This window comes from Coturnix japonica, chromosome 4 (genome assembly GCF_054131305.1).
Source record: "Coturnix japonica strain WE chromosome 4, WE-NBRP24, whole genome shotgun sequence".
Lineage (NCBI taxonomy): Eukaryota > Metazoa > Chordata > Aves > Galliformes > Phasianidae > Coturnix > Coturnix japonica.
Window position 1 is genome coordinate 47,649,484 of NC_140666.1, and position 20,639 is coordinate 47,670,122.

Sequence of the window (20,639 nt, forward strand, 5' to 3'; positions counted from 1 at the left end):
AGCTCCATTGAGTGCAAAATTTTTCTACTTGTTTGACTTTGTAATCTATTTAGTGAAAAGAGAAAGCTTAGTAAACAAGTTTACTGGCTTAGGAAACTAGTCATAATGAGGCACACATCTTCTTATTTGTTTTGATTTTCTGCATTTATGGTAAATGCCTGCAGTCTTCAACTGGGAAGACAGTTCTTTCAGACAGCAGCCCTTAACTATATGTTGCTTAAAAGGATGGTATGGCTTCTAGTGATACCTGCCATACAAGCAGTAACAGTGTTCATTAATGAGAATTCTGACTATTTTATCTTTGTGTTTTGTTATTTCTGCTGTTGCCTGTGTGTCAGATAAAGCAAGCAGTATGTGAAGTATCTTAGTTTAGGATAGAAATAGTATAAAATATTTAAAATAAAATTAATATCTTAAAAATATATAGAATAAATTGTAAAATAAAAGAAATGAAAGCTGAAGGCCAGGATTTTAAGACTGACAGTTAAGGTGAAAACTGTAAAAAACTTCCTGAATTCAGGTAGCTGTGAGTGAAAGCGGTTTTAAATCACAAGATAGGATTACAAAAGTAAATGATCTTGAAGATATATATATGTTTTCATAGCATAGGTTTCAGGAATGTGGCTTCTGTCTGGAAACTGTATATTTCTTTATCTGGTTATAAATATTCTCTATAGAGGAGGTACAAGTGCAGAGTGATAAATAATAACTAGACTGCAAAGCCAGCACCAAATTTCATTTTGAAATACATTTCAACATATCTTTATACTGTATATGCTACTCAAGGATAGTTCTATGATTTTGATGGCATTCACAATTTAAAAAAATCTTTTCCTATTTTTTATGTCTAATTTAACCTACTTGGTTTAACAGTCTAGGATTCTGTAAAGCGTGACAAAATATAACATTTTATTTCATTTAAAAATTCTTATTAAAAATTTCTTAGCATTTTATTTCTTTTTTTGGAAAACCATTTCTGTAAGTATTCAAATAAGAGGGAGAAGCAGTCATTTTTTTCTGTTGAACGAAAAATTTCAATATTTTGAAACTCTGCTTAAAAGAAAATGATATAAACTTTACGTTTACCACAGTAAGTAAAGTAATTAGTGTTTTGGTTCAATAATTCTGAAGCTTTTGTGTTTTAGGTAAACCTTTTCATATTTTTTTTTTGTGTGCTAACTTCTCACTTATCTTTGCTTAAATCTCAACTTCAAAACTCTCAATTTTGAAAATGTCAGTACATTTGAAAATGTTTTTGAATGGATGATTAATTCAGAACATATTAAAGCTTTGATTAAATAGTACTTGGTAGAAGAAAAAAATTCTTCATTTAGAAAACTACCAGATAACACTGTTAGCAATATTAGTTGAATCAGTTATTGGCAAGAGAATGTATATAAATTAGTAAGTTTGAAGTGAACAGCATGAACATTCAGCATGGCTGAATCACACAACTGCTGTAGCTGTAATATAATTACAGTACTTTTTCATATATTTAAACTGAATACACTTATAAATGACTACAGTTCACTGAAGCTGCCATACTTTAAATCTGTAACATACTTCTCATATAAAAACACTAACAAAAAAAAAAAATAAATAAAAAAGGAAAATTAACATGAAACCAAAGGATGAAGAAAAAAATCATTGATTTACTTCCACATGGAGATGAGCAACAGAAATACAAAATGTTAGGATGAATGTTGATGACGTGATAAAACAAATTACTACAGTAGTGTTCCTCTCCTGTCAGAAAAAAAAGGTGTCATGGTTTAATTTTTTGAGGCTCCACACAGATTTCTATCTGCGATTCTTCCCCATGGTATGACATGATCCATCTGTGATCATCTCTTTTCATTTTCTTATAGTTCATTGTATTGGGGCCTCTTTAGCACGTGATACTACTCCTGTTTCCAAACTTTTTAACTGCAGGCTTCACTTATAGTATTCCTGGATGACTGAGATTCTCCTTTCAGTTGTCCGACTTGTATCTGTATCAGTCACAGAACTGAGCCAAACCATCCTGTAAACCACTGACAATAGGAAATAATATTTTAATAGTAATTGTATTCCAGAATTGTTGTAGTGATGTATTCCAGTTAACAGGAGTTACAAATACAGTAGAAGTGAGAATTTAGGCTGTACTTGCAATTTCAGGAACTTTACACATACAAAAATACAAAATTGGTTCTCCAGAAGATAATGTTTATGATTGCATCTGCTCAAAATGATTATAAAATAATTCTGCTGAGTAGCCGATTTCAGTTGGTTATGTTTTAAGGATGAGGCACTCTGCTTTGTCTTTACTGTCTCTATTCTGTATCTATCCGAGTTGAGCAGTCCTCTAAAAATAGTTTCAAAGGCCAGATCCCTGCTTATTTTTTACTTGTAGACATTCTGAACTTAATCTACAAGCAGATTGATCAGAAGTACTCTTTGCTGTTGAGGAGTCAATGTGAAGATTATTCTAGAATTCTAGCCCAGTGATGTTGGATGGATGGTGTCTCCACGATGGCAGGCAGGGTGGTTGAAGCCTGACAAGTCACACTCAAGTGGTGCATACACAGGAAAGGGCACCTTACAGAGCACTGGGTACTACCATAATTATTTTCTGGTGTACCAGCTGGAATATCAAAGATGTAGTTCTTGAAGTTTTCTAGCAGGTTTGTAGTGTATAAAAAGCATTGATTTTGGAACAGATTCATATCGAAGGGCACTCTCAAAATGGGAAAGATGCAGTTACTATTATTGTTGATAATAACATCTGAGTGCTTTTTTGAGGGCATTAATATAAAATGACAGCAGTACTCCATGTGATTTTATAAATTGACTTGGCTACAGCCCTTTTTGTTTTACTAGAAATATTTCTGATAATCCACGTGTTTGCCACGGCTGTCACAGCTGTTGAACTCATCTAATGGATACCCTGTACATTTTTGTGGAATATCTTGACAGTGGGTCTACTTGGAGAAGTCTATTGCATTTGGGGTGGTTTATTCTTTCAAAATGTAATAATGAAGCTGTTTTCTGTGTGTGTGTGTATTCATGTTAGTGCATAATTGTTTAAAAATAATGTGTTTTTTTTTTTAATTTTAGATAAAACTTCTAAAGTTTAAATGCAAATGAACTTCAATAAAGCTTTGGCATGAATGTGCTTTTCACAAATACTGCTTTGGTACTAGCAATATGAAAGTTATACTACATGTTAATATGTTATTACCTCTATCTAAATTGCTGTAATCAAAGAATGATAATTTTAGATAATGTATTTTAATTTAAAAGGTAGAATTTTTTGAAGGCCCAAGGAAATCTTAATAATTAGTTTATTTTCTTACCAGCATAGTTCTGCAGAATACTCAGCTATAAAGTACTAAAAAGCTTTCACTTTCTGCGGTCATGTGACTGTGCTCTTTCTCTTTGCATATTTAATAATACACATCTCTTGAGGAATAGTATGCATAAATCCTAAAAATATCTCTGTGGCCTTTTGACTGCAGGTTCTGGTAAGAGTTTGAGGATTTATTTGAAGCTGTGGCTTTGGTTATTTGAACACTATTGTTTACTACTTAACTGTTCTACACTGCAGACGGCTTGGTTTTAAATTCTAATCTGGTACCAATTGATTTCCCCTTGAATTGCTGTCACTGATTCTTTGCAATTGCAGACAACAAAATTTTAATGTTTTAATTCAGATTTAAACAGCTCAAAATAGATTACAAAATTAATGAGACAGATACCTTTCTTAACATTTCACGTCATCACATACAGGTAGCAATGAATGGAATCCACATGGGAAGACATTATTTCAGACAAAAGGACAGGGCCCCTGTTAATGACTGGATATCACATTTTGACAAATGGGACATCTTCTTCATAGTTTACCCTTAAATTTGTACTGTAGATTTGAGGCAAAGTCCCGTCTATAGGTCCTGCACATCTCAAGCCATTGCTATGCTGAAATGATTCATTGATTTCATTTCCATCAAGAATTCCCTCAAAATACTTTCAGCAAAATGGATGGGTTGACCAAAAAGAAAACAAAAGAAAAGAGGTGTGATTACCATTAAAGACAATCTAGTTTGCATGTCTATTTTCCTCACTAAAGATACCTGTGATCTTTAGATTCTGGAAAATAGAATTCTTGAAAACTAAATATTTTAAAAGCTAATCTAAAATCACTGGTATTTAACATAGGTACACAGTTCGTGCTTTTTTCCCCACACAGAAGAAATGCAACTAAGTATAAGCACTGATTACAGGTATGTCTTGGTGGTTCTATACAGTTCATCTAATTCTGACAGTTTTTTTTTTCTTTTGCTTCTCAAGACCTAAAGAAGGGTATATTTAAATAAACAATTCATATTCATTCATTCTGAAAGTGTTTTCATCACATTAGCAATATAATATTTGTGAAACTTGTGTTCATTAGATAGATTTCCTTCCCAGACAGAATTAAAGCACGATAAATCAGATGCTGACGACCAAATGATGTTTTAAACTGGGAGCAAAAATTTATGTATTCTCAAGATGTATTTTGCCATTTCTGTAATTATAAAGAAACAAAAAAAAAATCTCCTATTGTGATGCCTGCTGGACAAAAAAGCAATGGATAGATTTCATATATGCTGCAATAACTGTTTTTCTGTTTTTAATTGTGTGTTTATAATAAAATCCCAGACTTGCTCAAAGCATCTACAAATTTTTGTCACTTCTGTAGGAATTGTATTGGGCTTCTAAAAAGCAATATGCCTTTCAGTTATTTGGATGTATTAAGTGAGGTCCCTAGTTACAACCATAAAAATGGTAGCCAGAGGGTGCAGTTATACCTATGAATCATCTTTGATGTTTCAACTACTGTTGCCCAGGAATAGAGGCAGCAAAGTATTAAAGTGGGTAAGAAGGAAGCAGTGGTAAAAAAACCCAAAAAAAACAAAAAAAAAAAACAAAAAACAAACCCAAAACATAAGGAAAATGGCAAAGACAGGTGAGCTTTAGGTGCTAAAACCTCTTGATATATCTCTGTACATTGTACTGTGTACAACTGTATAGTTTTTCTTGAAATTCAATTATTTTCTTCAGAGTTTGATCATATAGTTTTTAGGAGTATTTATATCTTCCTATGTTTTTAATCAGTAGTGAGAAAGAATAACCAATTATTACGATTATATTTATGAAAGACACCAAACTTGGAGAATAAAGCAAATCTATCTGAGCATATGTTTGTAACCAAAATTAATCCAGCAATTTGAACAGAGAGTCCCAAAAATATAGGGCCATAATCAGTAGGTGTATGAGCAAGGCGCTATGTTTAGCACAGAATAATCAATTTCATGAAATAAAATGGTTCTGCAGTAGTTCTAGAAAAAGACCTGGAATTTATGGAAGTTCACAATCTTGATATGGATGAATTTTATGCTGTTGTTAAAAAGTCAAGTAGCAAATTGTTTTGCATAATCATGTGTATATTACTTGCAGGATTTGATCCTTTGGCTGTTTGCAGCTGTTACTGGCTACACCTAATGCTGAAAATATGATTTTTAGAAACTATGTGGCTTACAGAATTTCCAGGGAAGGAGAATGACAGTAAGCTAAAGTGTAGGAAACATGCCCTGAGGGAAAGGATTGTACAAACCAGTCCAGCAAAATACTTAATTCCATTAAAAATAGACTGAAAGTACACTCACATGAAATATCACTCAACACAGTTTATATCTGACATGGGACACAACTGTCACGGCCCACCTGCCCAATAGTCTGTATCTGCCCAGCCTATCCCCCACAGTCCAAATCTTCAAGCAGCTTTTAGAAAGCTGCCATATTTTCAAGTAAACACACTGCCACAAGGAAAAACAAACAAACAAAAAACCCCCAACCAAACAAAATATCCTACCGTCCTCAATTGTGCTACAGAAAGTACATTTTTCTGCTGCTGTCAGCAACCAAATAATAATATATATATATTTAATGGGGAGAGATTTTGAAAGCAGACACACACTGTCTGAATCACCCTCTAAGCAATGGTAAATGAGTTTCTGTATGCACCTGAACAAGTCTGAGCACACAGGAAGATGCAAACTTACAAAAATGTCTTTTTTATACGAATGTCTAGCCTGTCTTTTAATAGGAACTCTTACTAGTTGACACTGCTTAGATATACTTTCCAGAGTTACAGATTTTCAACGTCATCTAAGTAAAAAGTTTAAAAATAAAACAACTTGGAAATGAACTTCTTGTGATGTAAGGAATAAACTGAGTTTAGTCTTCAGGAATGAAAGATGTCTGAACTTGTCATGTTGCTACAGTCAGACTTCCATTTGCACTGTAGGTGTTGACTGAATGCCAGTGAAAAGCTCTGTATGACAGTAGTGGTGGGTACTCATTCAATGAGAAGGCTGAAGAAGTATTTTCTCTTGGAAAAATCAGGAGTAGGCACTTTTGCATGTTGTAAAACATTTTGCTTATCACAAATTTAAACTTGTAACCTTACTTGCTAGACTTTGCACGTTAGCAGTGACTTCCTTTAAAAAGTAGTTGAGATGCTTCTGCCATAAAATAAATATAAGTAAGTAGCCACTGCTCTATTAAAGCTCTTTGGTAATTGCATGAACAATTTACACTAAATTGACTCATGGGAAAATACCCTACTTGACCCCTTAAAAAATGTATATCCCACAAATAAAATCAATTCAAAAATTAATTTCTATGTTAAAAATACATGAAATACAGCTGTTAAATCTTTGAACTGCATACTAGAGTGAAATAAGGAACAATATTTGTTGAATCTTAATGCTGTACAAAGTGCTGCAAGTACCAGTCATATTGATCCACTGAAGTATAATCTGACTCTTCTAACGCAGCAAATTCGTGTATGTGCAGATGGCTCCCACATGGCCCATGCCTCATTTAAAGCCCTCTTAATCCTCCTTTTGAGAATTCAAGTTGGATTTATGCAGCATGTAGTCCTTGTAGTGACCCTATGCCGGGAGTGGATTTCATTCTGTGCTGCCATTTTATTTATATTTCCACTTTAAGCAGCAGTGTGTTTACCAAACTGAGCCCACATCCCAGCGTAAATTAGTCCCTTCCAAGCTGTGAATGCTGTTAGGTTTACCTTGTTCTTCTTCCTCTTCCGCCGGAATCGCAGGAGTTCTTTATGCTGCCTTGACACAAAATTTACAGCTGCATATTCCAAAAGTGCAGAAAATACAAAGAGCAGACACACAGCCATCCAGATGTCAATTGCTTTGACATATGACACCTAAGAAGAAAATAGAGAAGAAGACTGAATATTTTCTAAGCAAAGATGTAAAGTGTAGCATTTCATGTGAGGAAGAAGCTCATTAATATCTTCAAATCCTAGCAATCTTTTGTGAAACAAATTTTCACATGAAAGTTCAATAATAAGAGAGAAAACAGTAGATTACTTATATTTTAATGATCATTTTTAAGTGTCATCCTTCACAAATGTGTTTACTGTTTTTCTTCCAAACAGTTTCTCTTAATGTACTCTATATTTTATTATAAAACCAAGCAATCCACAATGATCACATGCTCTTCCTCCATTTCTCCCAGTGAGATCTGTGAATGATGCTAAGAATTATTCTGTTATACTTATACTTATTTAATGGAAATAAGGTGAAAGACGTGAGATGCAAAACTCTGATATGCTTATTTTTTTCTGCTAATACAGGCAGAGTAAATTAAAGACATAGATTTATATTCAGTAGAAGTACTGAAAATGAGTTACAGAACTGATGAACTCACTGCAGTCCTTCATTGCCAAGCTCAGCTCCAGGACACGCAGCTCTGGACTGCAAATATGGAACACTCTCTGTGTAGAGATTTACAAGAGTTTTATCATTTAAGACAGCAGACCTAGCATCAGGCCTCAAGAATGTGAAAAATATGTCTGCATCTCCCTTTGGTAACCCCTTACGTTCTTGCTTTTCAGAGTTTTTACGGTGTTTCATTTTCTCATCTGCTGATGCTACACTCAGGCAGATTAAGATCCATATACAAAAAAAAAAAAAAAATGTAGAAAAATGTAAGCAGCAAACTTACTTTAAAAATCCATATTAAAACCAATACAGAAGTGGAATTAGTTTTTATTGTATACATTTTTCCCCCCACTAACTGCAATGAAGATGGTAAAGGAATAACAGCTGAAAGGAAGAACAGTCTTTAAAGCAATTCCCTTTAGAAATTCAGTCATATTTGGTAGCACATTGCTAGATATTGGGATCCAGAAAAGGACAAGCTACTTGACTGATTTCAAACAGCACTCATTTGGTACACACAAACATTGTTTTCATCGCTTGTTGAGGTCTATGGTATTTAGCATGCAATTGGATAAATATTTCAAAGCTATTTACCTCCTTCAGAATAATAAGTGTTATTAATTAAAATGTATAGGATTGACTTAAGGAGTTTATTTGCCACATAATGTTTTTATTTTGTACTAATGCAGTACACACAAAGGAAATTCCACCTACCTTTGGAAGTGATGCTCGTGAGCCTGAGCTTTGTGTTGTCATGGTCAGTACAGTTGTTATGCCTAAAGCCACTCTGGCTGGAGCTGCATCCATATTGATCCAAAATGACACCCAGGAGAGAATCACGATCAAAAGACTTGGTATGTACATCTGGATGAGATAGTAACCCATCTGTCTCTCGAGGTGAAATCGGACTTCAATACATGTAAACTTTCCTTTTTATAACAAAGAATAAATATTCAATAGAAATGCATAGTTATCTAGAGTGTATGCTGCATCAAATATATTTCTTCTCTAATGAATGGTGTTTTAATTCCCCTTCTGTGACTTTTAATGTGTTCATGATGCCATTACAAAGGGATTAACTGTGGGAAAGAAAGTGGTCTGAAAAACTGCAAATTTAAAAATTAAATAAGCTCTGGAACACTTATTTCTTTATAAAAGCAACAAGATGTTAGAGACACACATCAATGTGATGTAGGAAAATTACTCTGTGTGATCACATTTTTTTATCCCACTTAATGTTTGGAAGTACTATTGGATGCAAAGAAAAACCTTGTACTCCCATTATGTTTTGGTTCAATTTTATGCTTACATTATTTTTTTTTACATTATTCTTTCTTTATTTAATGAATTGGAAGAAAATGTATTGACAACAGTGTAGGTGCTAGATCATCAACAAGAGATCCCCTAATGTATTTCCCTTTACCTCCATTCAAATTGTTTCATCTTACAAACGGAAACAGAAGACTTAAGAATGGGCTACTTCAAGAAACAGATTGAGTAGCCTCATTTTTCTGAATACTGAGCATCAAGCAACTTCTACTGATTTAAAAGAACCAGAACAAAAAAATCTACTGTCTGCACATAGAAGTGCCAAAATGTGTGATCAGGGTTTTCTCTGATCTAGGCATTTTACTCTGTAAATTGTAGATTTTTTTTTTCAGATCTGATAATGACCTGATCTCATTATATTTTCTAATTCTACTCAATGCTTACATTAATCAGGCATAAACTGTGCTGAAGGCAATGTTATTACTATAAATACTGTATATGTGAAAGTTTTTATCATAGCAAGATATATATATTTGACAGATTTCCTGCTTATTTGAATAAGAGCATTTCTTAATTCCAAATCTAACATGGAAAGACTTTTAGTTATTTATTTCTTAATTGATATGAAGCTTTTATTTCTTGATATGCTTTCAAGTAGCTTTTGATAGCATTTTCCTATTTCAGCTTCATCTGCCAAAATGCTGTCTTATAAGAAATGGTTCCATTAACAGTGCATTAATATTTATCATCCTAATTACATTTATGTATCAGATTTATTAACGATTCAAAGAACAAGCTTGTTCTATACTTGGTATACTATGTTATAGTTCTAACATTAGCCATACGAAAATGAATACTACAAAAAGTCAAACTTAAATGCTTTAATTCCAAGCATAATAAGTGCTTGCAATTATATTCTGAACTTTGTTGTTTTCATAGTATTTCTTTTAACAGGCCTCTAGTTATTTCTACAGTGCTATAGTAAATTCCATTGTGTGAAACCTTTATTCTGCCAAAGAGCACTAAATAAATAAATAATAAAAGCAACAACCCACCATATTTACAAAGGCATTAGTTATAAGATTATGCTAAATGTACAAGTTATAAATCTTTTTAACTCCACTGAATGTGTGACTTAATATTCCTGCCTTCCTTTTAGGCCCAGTGAGTTTTTGCACCTGCCATTCCACATAAGAGCAGATGGAATTACATTGACAGTGGGATTTCACCCTCAGCTGTAGTCTGCTTCCCAGCCAAAACTGCTGTGTTCCTCCTCTCCTCTGTTCCCATGTAGTGCTGAACTTAATAGGAAGCAACTTCCCAGGGAGACAGATGCCTACCCAAATAGAAAACCCTTCTGTTTCTGCACAGATTACTAGGCTTTCTTGTCTATAGGATACATCAGAGGAAAAAGGCAGCAGACAGAAGTCAGTCTCAGCAGACACAATTTGCAGCAGTTCTTGGTCTAAGTGTCGAAAGGGTGTTGTTAGTTTTTGCCCTTTCTGGCTAAAGTCAGAACCACCTGCATAAACTTGGCTGAAGCAGAATAAAAAAACAACACATGCACTAGCAGATGCAAACTTCAGCTAGGAAGCAGCCAGCAGAAGCTGTGCTGTTTTTTCCTAGCTGAAGCCATCATCCAGCTGTGATCTGTTTTTTTCCTGTAGTCCATTTCGAATTCAAAGTCAGGTTAGCTGTGGTTTAGTGTTTGTCTGGGTGCTTGGATGGATCAGAAGAGACACACACTCATGCAGTGATCTCAGCCTGCGAAAGAGAGACCATCAGCTAGGAGCACTGCACAAATAATTCATTCTCAGTACATTAGAGGAGAGTACTAGTTCAAAATATAAAATATCCAACACATGTCAAATGTTGGATGCAGACAAACTAAGGCCTAACATCCAGCCAGTCGATGGGCCAGAATTTTGCTGGCTGTGAATATTTGCTAACATCATTTGGGGCAATTCAAGTGTTATCATGGTCCTTTCTTCCAGCACTTCAATTTCCCCCCTGAAGAACAGTTAGCGGCTCAGATTTAGCATAAGATTAAGTTCTGATAGAGAACAGGAAAGAGACTGAGACTTCTTCGGTGATTAGAATGCACTCAGCCTAAATGGCTGACTTAGATTTAGATCTGCTAGTAGAACGTAAAGATTCTGTTCTGTACAATGGTTTTATAGACACTAAACCTGATTTTTATATGGATGAAATAAAACATCCAGACAATGTTCATTCAAAACAAAACAAAACATCCCTGGGTAGACCATGGGGGAACACATATTCTGCAAGATCTATCTGCAGTTCTACTTCCATATTGGAGAATTAAATGACATTTCTAATGTACTTTGGTGGTAGTCCTAGAGGGAGAATAAGAACAAGTAGACTCTGGAATAAGTCTCAAGATGCTATTTGACTGCTTGTAGGAACTGATGCAAGGTAGCTACTGACCATTATGACTTTCACTGTGCATGGGAAATTGTTAATCACAGCCAGAACCTCTGATTAATCAGCTGAGGCAAGTGTCGGGTCAGCTGTGGGAGCACAGGTGAGAGTAATTTAGCTGTGCTCCAGGAAGGGGTAAAGCTTGACTCCACCTCCTCTAGACCTCATTTAAGGGCTGACCACCACTAAGGAAGCATCTCTTGGAGATTGCTCTCTGGTGGAGATTGCCTTAGCATTTCCCAGTGAAGGTGTCCACATCAGTGAGTTTTTCCTAATAAATAATCTTTTGAATATCTGTTCTCATCTCTGTATCATTCCACCTTACACACTGTTTCACCAGTCTAAATAGAAATTATTATAGAACCTTCAGTTCTCTATGCTTAGGGTATCAGGGCAGCTGTGATACACTCAGTGTGGATAAGCACTTTTATTTTATTTTCACTGCAACAGGGCATTCTTTATGAATGCTGCCTGCTGAATTTTCTCCCCTCTATCAATTCAGCAAAATACAAATAAATTAGTTTGAAACTTAAATTTCAAGTTATGTTTAGCATATCAATAATCACAATGGAGAGCAGACTTTAAGAGAGAATGAATGAATGAAAGAATCCTAATTGTGTGCTTTGTTTGTTTTTAACTTGAGAAAATGGAAGCTGTGTACTCTTAGAATTTGCTATATATATTTTTAGAGGATTATTATGCTTGTGATCATCCAGTTTTCAAGGCAGCTTTGTTTACAATTAGAAACAGAATGACTAAATTAGTAATGATAAAACTTTGTTTTTCCCAGTATCCTAGAGACGATAAGCTAAACACAACATCACAGTTCTACAAAGGTCTCCACTCTGGACAGCCTCTTCTAGTTTGTACACTCATCTATGGTACAGTAAGGATACTTTCAGCTGGTTTGCATTTTTTCCTTGCCATAAAGAAACAGGGCAAGGGTAGCTGGCTTGGAAGAAGTAATGGAGTCTTTTCCTGACATAGCTTCAGATCCTGAAGTGTATATGTAGTTTTGGCACTTGCTAAAGAAAAAAAAAAAAAATCGAGCTCCTGTCTGAATTACTTCTTTATTATTTCAAATATATATTTTTCTTAAGCTTACTGAAATAGAAGTTTTCTCAGCTACCAGGAGCTTTTGTTTCATAGTGTCAATTCTTTAAGATTGCCTTGTCCTGAAAAATGCACCTGTATGTTTCAATCCTGTGAGTTCACTGAGAATATTAAATAAACATATAAACTTCTCCAAAATAACAATAATGTAAAAATGATGGCTTTTTGGTTTTCATCACTAATGTGCTTTCCTACCTGTATTGTAATGCTTGGTGCAGTAACACAAATCCTTTTCTTCTTTCAACAGAAACTGTGGCAGGGTGAGGCCTTCTGCTACTTGAACTGCTCCTTTTTCTTGCCATTCAAAAATGAGATCATTCATTGTGTATCCAACTAAAAAAAAAAAATACACTCTAAGTCAGTGGCAAACTTTGAAAGGCAGGGACATACCAAATAGTGATGACTTCAGCAAATGATATTAAGGTAGAAAATGCAACGGATCTCTTTGGGCTATTTAATGAAAAAGCATTATTTGCCATTCTCAGCCACAGTGAGCTAGGAAAAAGTAAAGCTTTCTTCTTTGAAATCTTAATAGTTAGGTAGCATCAAGGTCAGCTATGTTTGGCTCATTTTTATGTATTTATTCTCCCTTGCCCTATCATATTTCCCTCTCATTCTATATTGAATGAAATGTTAGGCTGTCAAAGTTATATTTATGTGTTTATGTCAATTTGTTTTAATTTAGATACAAATTCTTGAAAGGAAGCAATGAAAAATTTATCCAGCAGTGAGGTGCTATTTGAACTGAAAAATACTTTTCGCTGACTCTAGTGGGAAAAAATGGAAAAACAATTGATCGTTATCTCATTCTAGCAGACTGTGAAGAACGAGCTGGCACTAAATATTCAGATTCATGTATTTATTCTTACCTCATGGATGTACAGTTAAATAAAGAACTTAAGATCTGTAGCTGAAATACTTACCAATGGGCAGGCCTTGTAAAAAGTAAATAGATTTTCCTTGTATTTCTATCTATCTTTCAGCTGAATATGTGCATGGACTTTGAACGGGGAAAACCTATTATATATCTTCTGTGTGTGTCATAGAATATAACCTTGGCATTCTATTCCAAAGTTTTTCTGTTTATGTTGTCTGTTTGTGACAGCTCAAAAAGAAAAAAAAAAAAAAGCTTCCTATTCTCATTAAGGTTTTATTTAGTTTTTCTCAGGATTTAATGAATTCAGACAATGTGAGATTTTAAGACTGAAATCTAAAACTAAATGGCTTCTATTGTTGAAATAGCTTGACCCAAAAGGGTACACTTGACTCATATATAATAGATTGAAGTGTGAGGAAAAGAAAGGAGTCATTTTTACATCCATTTAGCTTCTTTGCAACGTTTCTTTTTCTACTTTACTCCAAAGCCAATGAGCTGTTAAGAATAACCTGCTGATAAATGGAAATATCTTTTAACCTCTCAGTAACAATTTAGTGTTTAAATATAGTGTTCAGAAAATACTGAAATTTTGAATTCTAGTGAGGGAAATAAACCCTTCGTTATGCATACATAAATCTTTTCCCTGTTGTATTCAATAACTTTATTACTCTTTGAATATATCTACAAATACTATTCAGACATGCTATTTTGATATACTGGCCTGAAATGTGAAACATGCTTCATTCTTTCCGATCTGTCTTTGAAAGTTTCTGCACGTTAAGAATCAGTGACTGTAAATTTAAAACAGTTTGCAACACCTTCAGATTTGTTGTTTCTTCTGGAGAGTGCCTTTAATACTAAGGCTTTCACAAGCACTTAGAATGATACTGGTTTATCTTCTTTGGTATTTTGTTGTGACTAGATGAAAATAATAAAAACAAACCCATATCCCTTTAAATAAGTGCATGCATTAAGTGTATATTTTTCATCTATACTTGCAAACATGACACTATAAAAACTGATTTAAAATTCATTATAAAATGTTATAAACACGAAAAATTCAAAAATATAGCTCTTACCAGACTTTGCATGTATTCAGACAAAAAGCGGTTGTGTGTAAACATTTGATGCTTATAGATTAAGGCCAGAAGTTATATCCCCTGAGTAAAACTCATTGAACTGACAAGAAACAACTGCTGCGTCAAAAGGTATTTCACTAAATCAAATTAATTCATCTCTAATGTATTTTTAACTTTGAATATCTACTTTGTCCACTAATTCTTCAAAAATGTTATATAAGAAAAATGGTAAGTATATACAAAGTTCTCATATAATAGTTTAATAGTCTATATTTTAAATATTTAATACTTCATTCAATACTGTAACTCTAGTTTTGCAATATTGCACTGATTCAGTAAATGTATACAAAAGAACTTAATGAATAACATAAATAAATATAAACATAAATAGAATTTTATGTTATTCCAAAACAAACGAATGGTATAATGTATATCTTACTTCTAATAGTTATATTGACTTAGTCTCTATTAATTTTTCTCCCTTTATTCAATATGAAATACAAACAAATGTGCCCAATGAATTAGTAAAATTTAGAGTAAAATTAATTTTGAATATTGAACTATTTGATAACGCTAATTTGTCCCTGGATTTTCTTTATTGAGCATTATTATCACAGGTATTCTTGTTTTTCTAAATTAAAATATTATATTGTTTGATATGGTTCCAGACAATTTGATGAATATGTTTTTCCACCTATCACTTCATTCTTTCATCCCTGCATGAGAAAAAGCAAGAATACAGTGGAAAGTATCTTGTTATTTGTAGATATGAAACAAAATCAGGGAATTTGTAAGAAAGAAGTGCAAGAACACGCTGCAACTCCCCAGATACTCTGAGCAAAACAGGAAAATATTTTTGTTTCTTAACTACTTTCATGAAGAAAATCTGCTGCATAGCACAGTAGTTATCACTTAGTGCTGGTGGGTATTGTTGTGTGCATGGGGCATGTTGGGGAATAGAAGAATATCTATGGAAATGGTTTTAAAAATGAAAATTAGTAGTTATACTGTGGTTTAAATACAATAACAGTTTAAGTGTATGGTATTATATACACAAGAAGCAGGAAGATCAGATATGGAGCATGAAAGTTTTGTGAACTCTGTTGAATAATGTAATTTATGTTTCCTATTGAAGTGGCCCAGCATCGTGAAGACATTGTGGAATATTCTGAAGTTACAGTGAGGTTCAGTCTCAGCAACATTGACAAGTAGAGACGTATGGTCTTGTTATGAATAAGGCATCAAAGCATTTAGTACCATCAAACGTGGGGGTTGTGTGCGCAGCAAATTAAAGAAACATAGGGAGCTTTGGAAACGAAAATTTCGGAGTCTCAAGGTCAGAGTGTTATTTTTTAGATTCAGGATCCTACAATTGCCAGTCATAAATGTTTACTATATTGAAATTATGTGGATAAATTTAAAATCCTGAAGCTACCACTTGAGTTCTGTGGGGCTATATATATCATTCATGCATATGTATGTGGCAAACTGAGGCCTACATTTGCAAAATAGAAATCTGATTAGATACTGTAACAAAGCAGGTCTGCATTTGCTCTACTCAGCTGCAGAATAAAAAGTACGCTCATCCATCTGCTGCTGAAAAAATTTGTACAGAAATAAAAATGAAGGTGAATAAAGTAGTTCATTGCCTGAATAAGATCAGCTACTCCTAGCTGAGCAAAAATGGATGACTGAAGTGAATAACAAGATCTCCTTGTGCTGAGTTTATGCAGCACCATCTACACTGATCAAGCTTCTAATTAGAGCTGAGTGTTTCTGAAACACAACTGCAATTAAAAATAATTGATCTGAATGCAGCTGTATTCAATAATATAATTCAACAAGACAGATATCTTCTCTGCATGGTCTTATTATCTGGCTGATACTCTTGCTAGGAGAGGAAAGGGCCCATTAGTTATGCTTTTTGTCTGTGTTTTGTACATATTCTAAGAATGAAAAAATAGGGCATTGTTGAAAGAAGCTCTGTTAGCTTCTATGTTTGACATCACTGACATACAGCTTGTTTCACTTCCTTTCAGTGAGTTTTCTTCCTAGTCTGCACTACTCTTTTACCAATGGAAGAAAGTGCATGTTCAAAAAATAAGAAACAGCTATAGTGACCGACCAACAAGGTTGACTGCGGCTCTAGAGAAGTAGAATGTATTTAACTTGGCAGAATGAAAGTGTGTGAAAGAGAATCAGGTGCTGCAAGAGTAGGTAAAATTTTATTTTCAGGTGTGCCACTTTGGATACAAGGGAAAGGAGGAGAAAATAGATCAGGAGGCCTCTAATGGCAAGTTAATCAAAGCATGAACCAGAAATCAACAAACCTATAGAGGTACACTACTAGTTTTTGTGTAAAAAGGCTATGATGCAGCCTTCCATACTTAGAGGCAGTCTGATGTAACTGGAATCAGTTTCTTCCTAGATTAACTGCATATTATCTCCTTTGCCCCAGAAATTTGAATCAACTGTTTTACTTTCATTTCCTAGTACAGTCTTCTGCGATGCTAGGTAAAATAGAAGGGCCACAACAACCATCATATAAAGTTAAGGAGGATCATTATCATTGTAGGCTCCTACTGATATCTGACTTAAGAGGCATGTTAATAGCACTGCAGATGCTGCAGCCTCCTCACCAGTAAATGGAAAGAGGGCCATTAGATTTTTTTTTGTTCATAAACAGATTGGTAGAAAAAAATAGAAGACAGATATAAGACACAAACCTTAAAGATATCACTTCTGGGTCAGGAAGTCTCAGTCTCAAGTTGCTAAAAGTAAATCAATGTAGGAAAAGGAAGAAAAAAGCCACATTGCTTTATTGAATAGCAATTCAACAGGACTGCTTAGGTTGCATTAATACTGACTATGTTAACCCAAAGTCTGAGGTCCTGCACATCTGTAATGCAAAAGCAGATGGTCAGTTGTTGGTAATTATATGACAAGACTATAATCCCAGAAGGAGACAGTTGCCAGATGATGAAGTTCTCAGGAACAGTCAAGAATTGTGTGTATGTATAGTACCGTGGCCTTTAAGAAAAACAGCTTTTTAAAGAGGTAACTCATATTCTGGATCCTGATGTGATTTTTAGAAGCTACTAAAGATTGTACCAGCAGACTGAGACCTCTGCCTGAGATGAATATGAAAAACTGCCAGACTAAGTAGAATTTTGACTTAATTTTCATTGTAGAGTGTCTGAAACAATTAGTAAAGTTGGATTTGGCCTCCAGAAGTTGTTCCTTAAATTTTATATCTATTACAGAACTCGTGATAAATGTGGGAAAATGAAAGCAAAACTCTGTACTGTGGGAGGAAGTGGAAAAGATGAGACAGGAGATGAAAACTGGTTATCAGAACTTCTGCTTGGAACATTTGGTGTAGCTATTTGAATAACCTAAGCATCAAATAATATGAAACTGTAGTGACAGTCTATTTAATTTATCTACATTATCTGCACAGAACTTTTCAACAGAAGACAGACAAGACCAATAAACTCTAATCTTTAGCCTGCACTGAAGATTTTCTAGCTAAATTGAAAATTTTCAGTGTGTGCAGTTACATTCTTCAGGAAAGGTTCAAGGGAAAAAGAATGCAATCTTACTGAAATATTTCCAAGTAGCAAGGGCAATAATAGTGCCAATAAGAGAGGAAACCAGACTGCTCTCTTGGGCTTGGTTGTCATTCCCAGAAAATACGATTTTTTTAAAAAATGCACTGACAAGTTGTTTCCAATGCTTGTAAAGAAAAGTGAAGTCCTTGGAACAAAATGCCATTTGAATCTCTTCCCTTCTTCCTCACTATTATCAGTTTTAGTAAGCCATGTAACTTCTGCATTCATTCAGTTCTGAAAGAGGATCCAAACCAACCTTAAATAAGATTCAACTTTCATGTATAGAGCTATACAGAATGTATTCTAATAGAATCAAACAATTTGTGACAGCTGTATACAGGTTGAGAGTACAAAGATTTTAATTTAGTTGAATCAATATCATCTTTGTGCAATAAGAGCCTGTTTTTTCATAAGCAAAACAGTGGACATCCAAGTTTGCCTTGAAGAATTATTAATAAATTAATTATTAATAATGTGTCTTGAAAGTATGGACATCTCTTCTTGAGGCTGTTCAAGGATTACTCCGCTAGAGAAAAACAAAGCTTGGTATTTAAGAGAAGTAATTCTCATGAGTCCTCAATAGTCCACATATACTTCAAATGAAAATTCTCTTGAGAATTCTAAAATACCTGACAGCTGTCTTACTTGCTAATTTCTTTCCTTCTAACCTCTTTCAAAGTACCATTCCAAACCATGAAGAATATTTTTGAGCTATCTTCTGAGCCACCTGAATATTGGTATGTCTTGTAAATTTTCTGCTAATTCTGTTCTATTCTTCAAAGACTTTGCTTCTCATACATCTTTTTAAAATACACATATACACATTAAAACTTAGTTCTATTTCTCTTATTCAATAAACAATCACATGAATAACATTAGAAACAAAAAACAAACAAAAACCCTGAATATCTAGCATTTTTTTACTAGAGAGTTTGGTTTGAATAGAGGTTTTATTTTATCTTTCTTTTAAACCCAGTGATTAACCTAAACTCTATTCTCTCTTTTTTTTTTTTTATTTATTTTTTTTTTTAGTGTTTTGTAAGATTCAAGTACAAGAGTAATGTTGGACTTATTCAGCAAACTGAGTAGTTCTGTAGGTGTCCAGCTGAGAAAAGAACAGTCATGCTGACTAGAGTAATTTCATTGCTTCTCCATTAGGCATCCCAACAGAGTGCCTCCAGGACAGGCTGCCTACAGATTACTGCTGCAAAGAACATGGTAGAGTTCTGGATTGCACCCTAAATTTCAAGCAGCAAAACACAGGAAGACTTGGCAACTCTAGCCAATCTGGCTTCAGCTTGGGGTAAGTATAAATTCTTCTAGTATAAGTTACCCACTCAGAATATTAGCTCTGAAAATCAACCGTATTATGATTGTAGGCTAAATTTATTCTGGATTACCAAGAAAACATTATTCTAAGTATTTCTGAGCCACATTCCAAAGGGATTGCCCTCTGATGGAATCTCCCTGTGATAGTTTTATCCTTATTAGATTTTGAGAAAAGAGCAGCATTTCACATGCAGCCCTCTCCCACCTCTCTCAAACCTTGCATATGCTGAAGTCTGTAAGTTTTCAGATGTCACTTTTATATTAGTTTCTGTGTCTTCAGCATCACCTGCAGGCTCAGCAGCAATTGCTCCTGCCCTTTCATCCTGTATTAGCTGGGAACAGAGGAGTATGGCTATCTGTCTCTTGGTAGCTGTGTAGGAGGTCTCACTTTACGATATACACAGCGGGTTGAGTCACCCTGCTACAGGATAAAAGCCATACACCTATTCAAGTACATACCCTAGGATCACTGGCAGGTCAGAAATACAACCCTGGTCTTTTATTTGTCATCTGTGTTTTTATGGGAGGAATAATGTGCTCAATGTTTCCCATGGTGCAGACTACCTATTGGCTTGCCTACACATCTTTCTATTTCAGCAATCCCTGTCCCTCCAGTTTTGAGGCTGGGAAGGAAGAAATTATACTGCTCAGGCAATACCATTATGCAGTATAGAGTCAGTTTTTTTCTGAAATCCCCCAAAATGGGAGATGATTCCTTCGAAAGACAGAAAAGCTCCTATAAATCAAAAGGGGTGGAAGGTGATTTTTAAAGAGACAGAGCCTCAAAGTAAAATGATTTTTATCCCTTACATATACTGCTTCTCATGGCATATTTCTCCCTTTTATGACTGATGTAGTATTTTAATGGTACTACTGGTTGATGATTTAAGAATATTGAATTTCAGACAAAGTTATAATACAACATATATATAATTGTAATATATGAATCAAGGAATGCTATGAGATAAAAACAAAACCTAAGATAGACACAAGAAGATCTAGCACATGAAAGAAAAAAAAATAAATCTTTCCTGTGAAATAAGCCTCAGAAATAAATATCTTGCTGACATTTCTTTGTGTCTTATTCAAGCAGAATAAAACTAAAATTATCTCACATGCCTGTAGGCTGCCCCAGCATGAA

General features: G+C 34.3%; 1 protein-coding gene across 2 annotated transcripts in view; it reads right to left on the bottom strand.

Annotated features, from left to right (window-relative positions):
* Positions 1-20,639, bottom strand: part of GLRA3 (glycine receptor alpha 3) — a 66,833-nt gene that overhangs the window by 5,504 nt on the left and 40,690 nt on the right. The window contains exons 6-9 of one of the 2 annotated variants that reach the window (XM_015861832.3): positions 12,798-12,935; positions 8,493-8,707; positions 7,112-7,258; positions 3,883-4,002 (exon numbers count right to left, since the gene is read on the bottom strand). In XM_015861832.3, coding sequence (XP_015717318.1) covers positions 3,883-4,002; positions 7,112-7,258; positions 8,493-8,707; positions 12,798-12,935 — 620 coding nt within the window. The remainder of the gene's footprint in view (positions 1-3,882; positions 4,003-7,111; positions 7,259-8,492; positions 8,708-12,797; positions 12,936-20,639) is intronic. The other variant, XM_015861833.3, reaches the window with a different exon arrangement.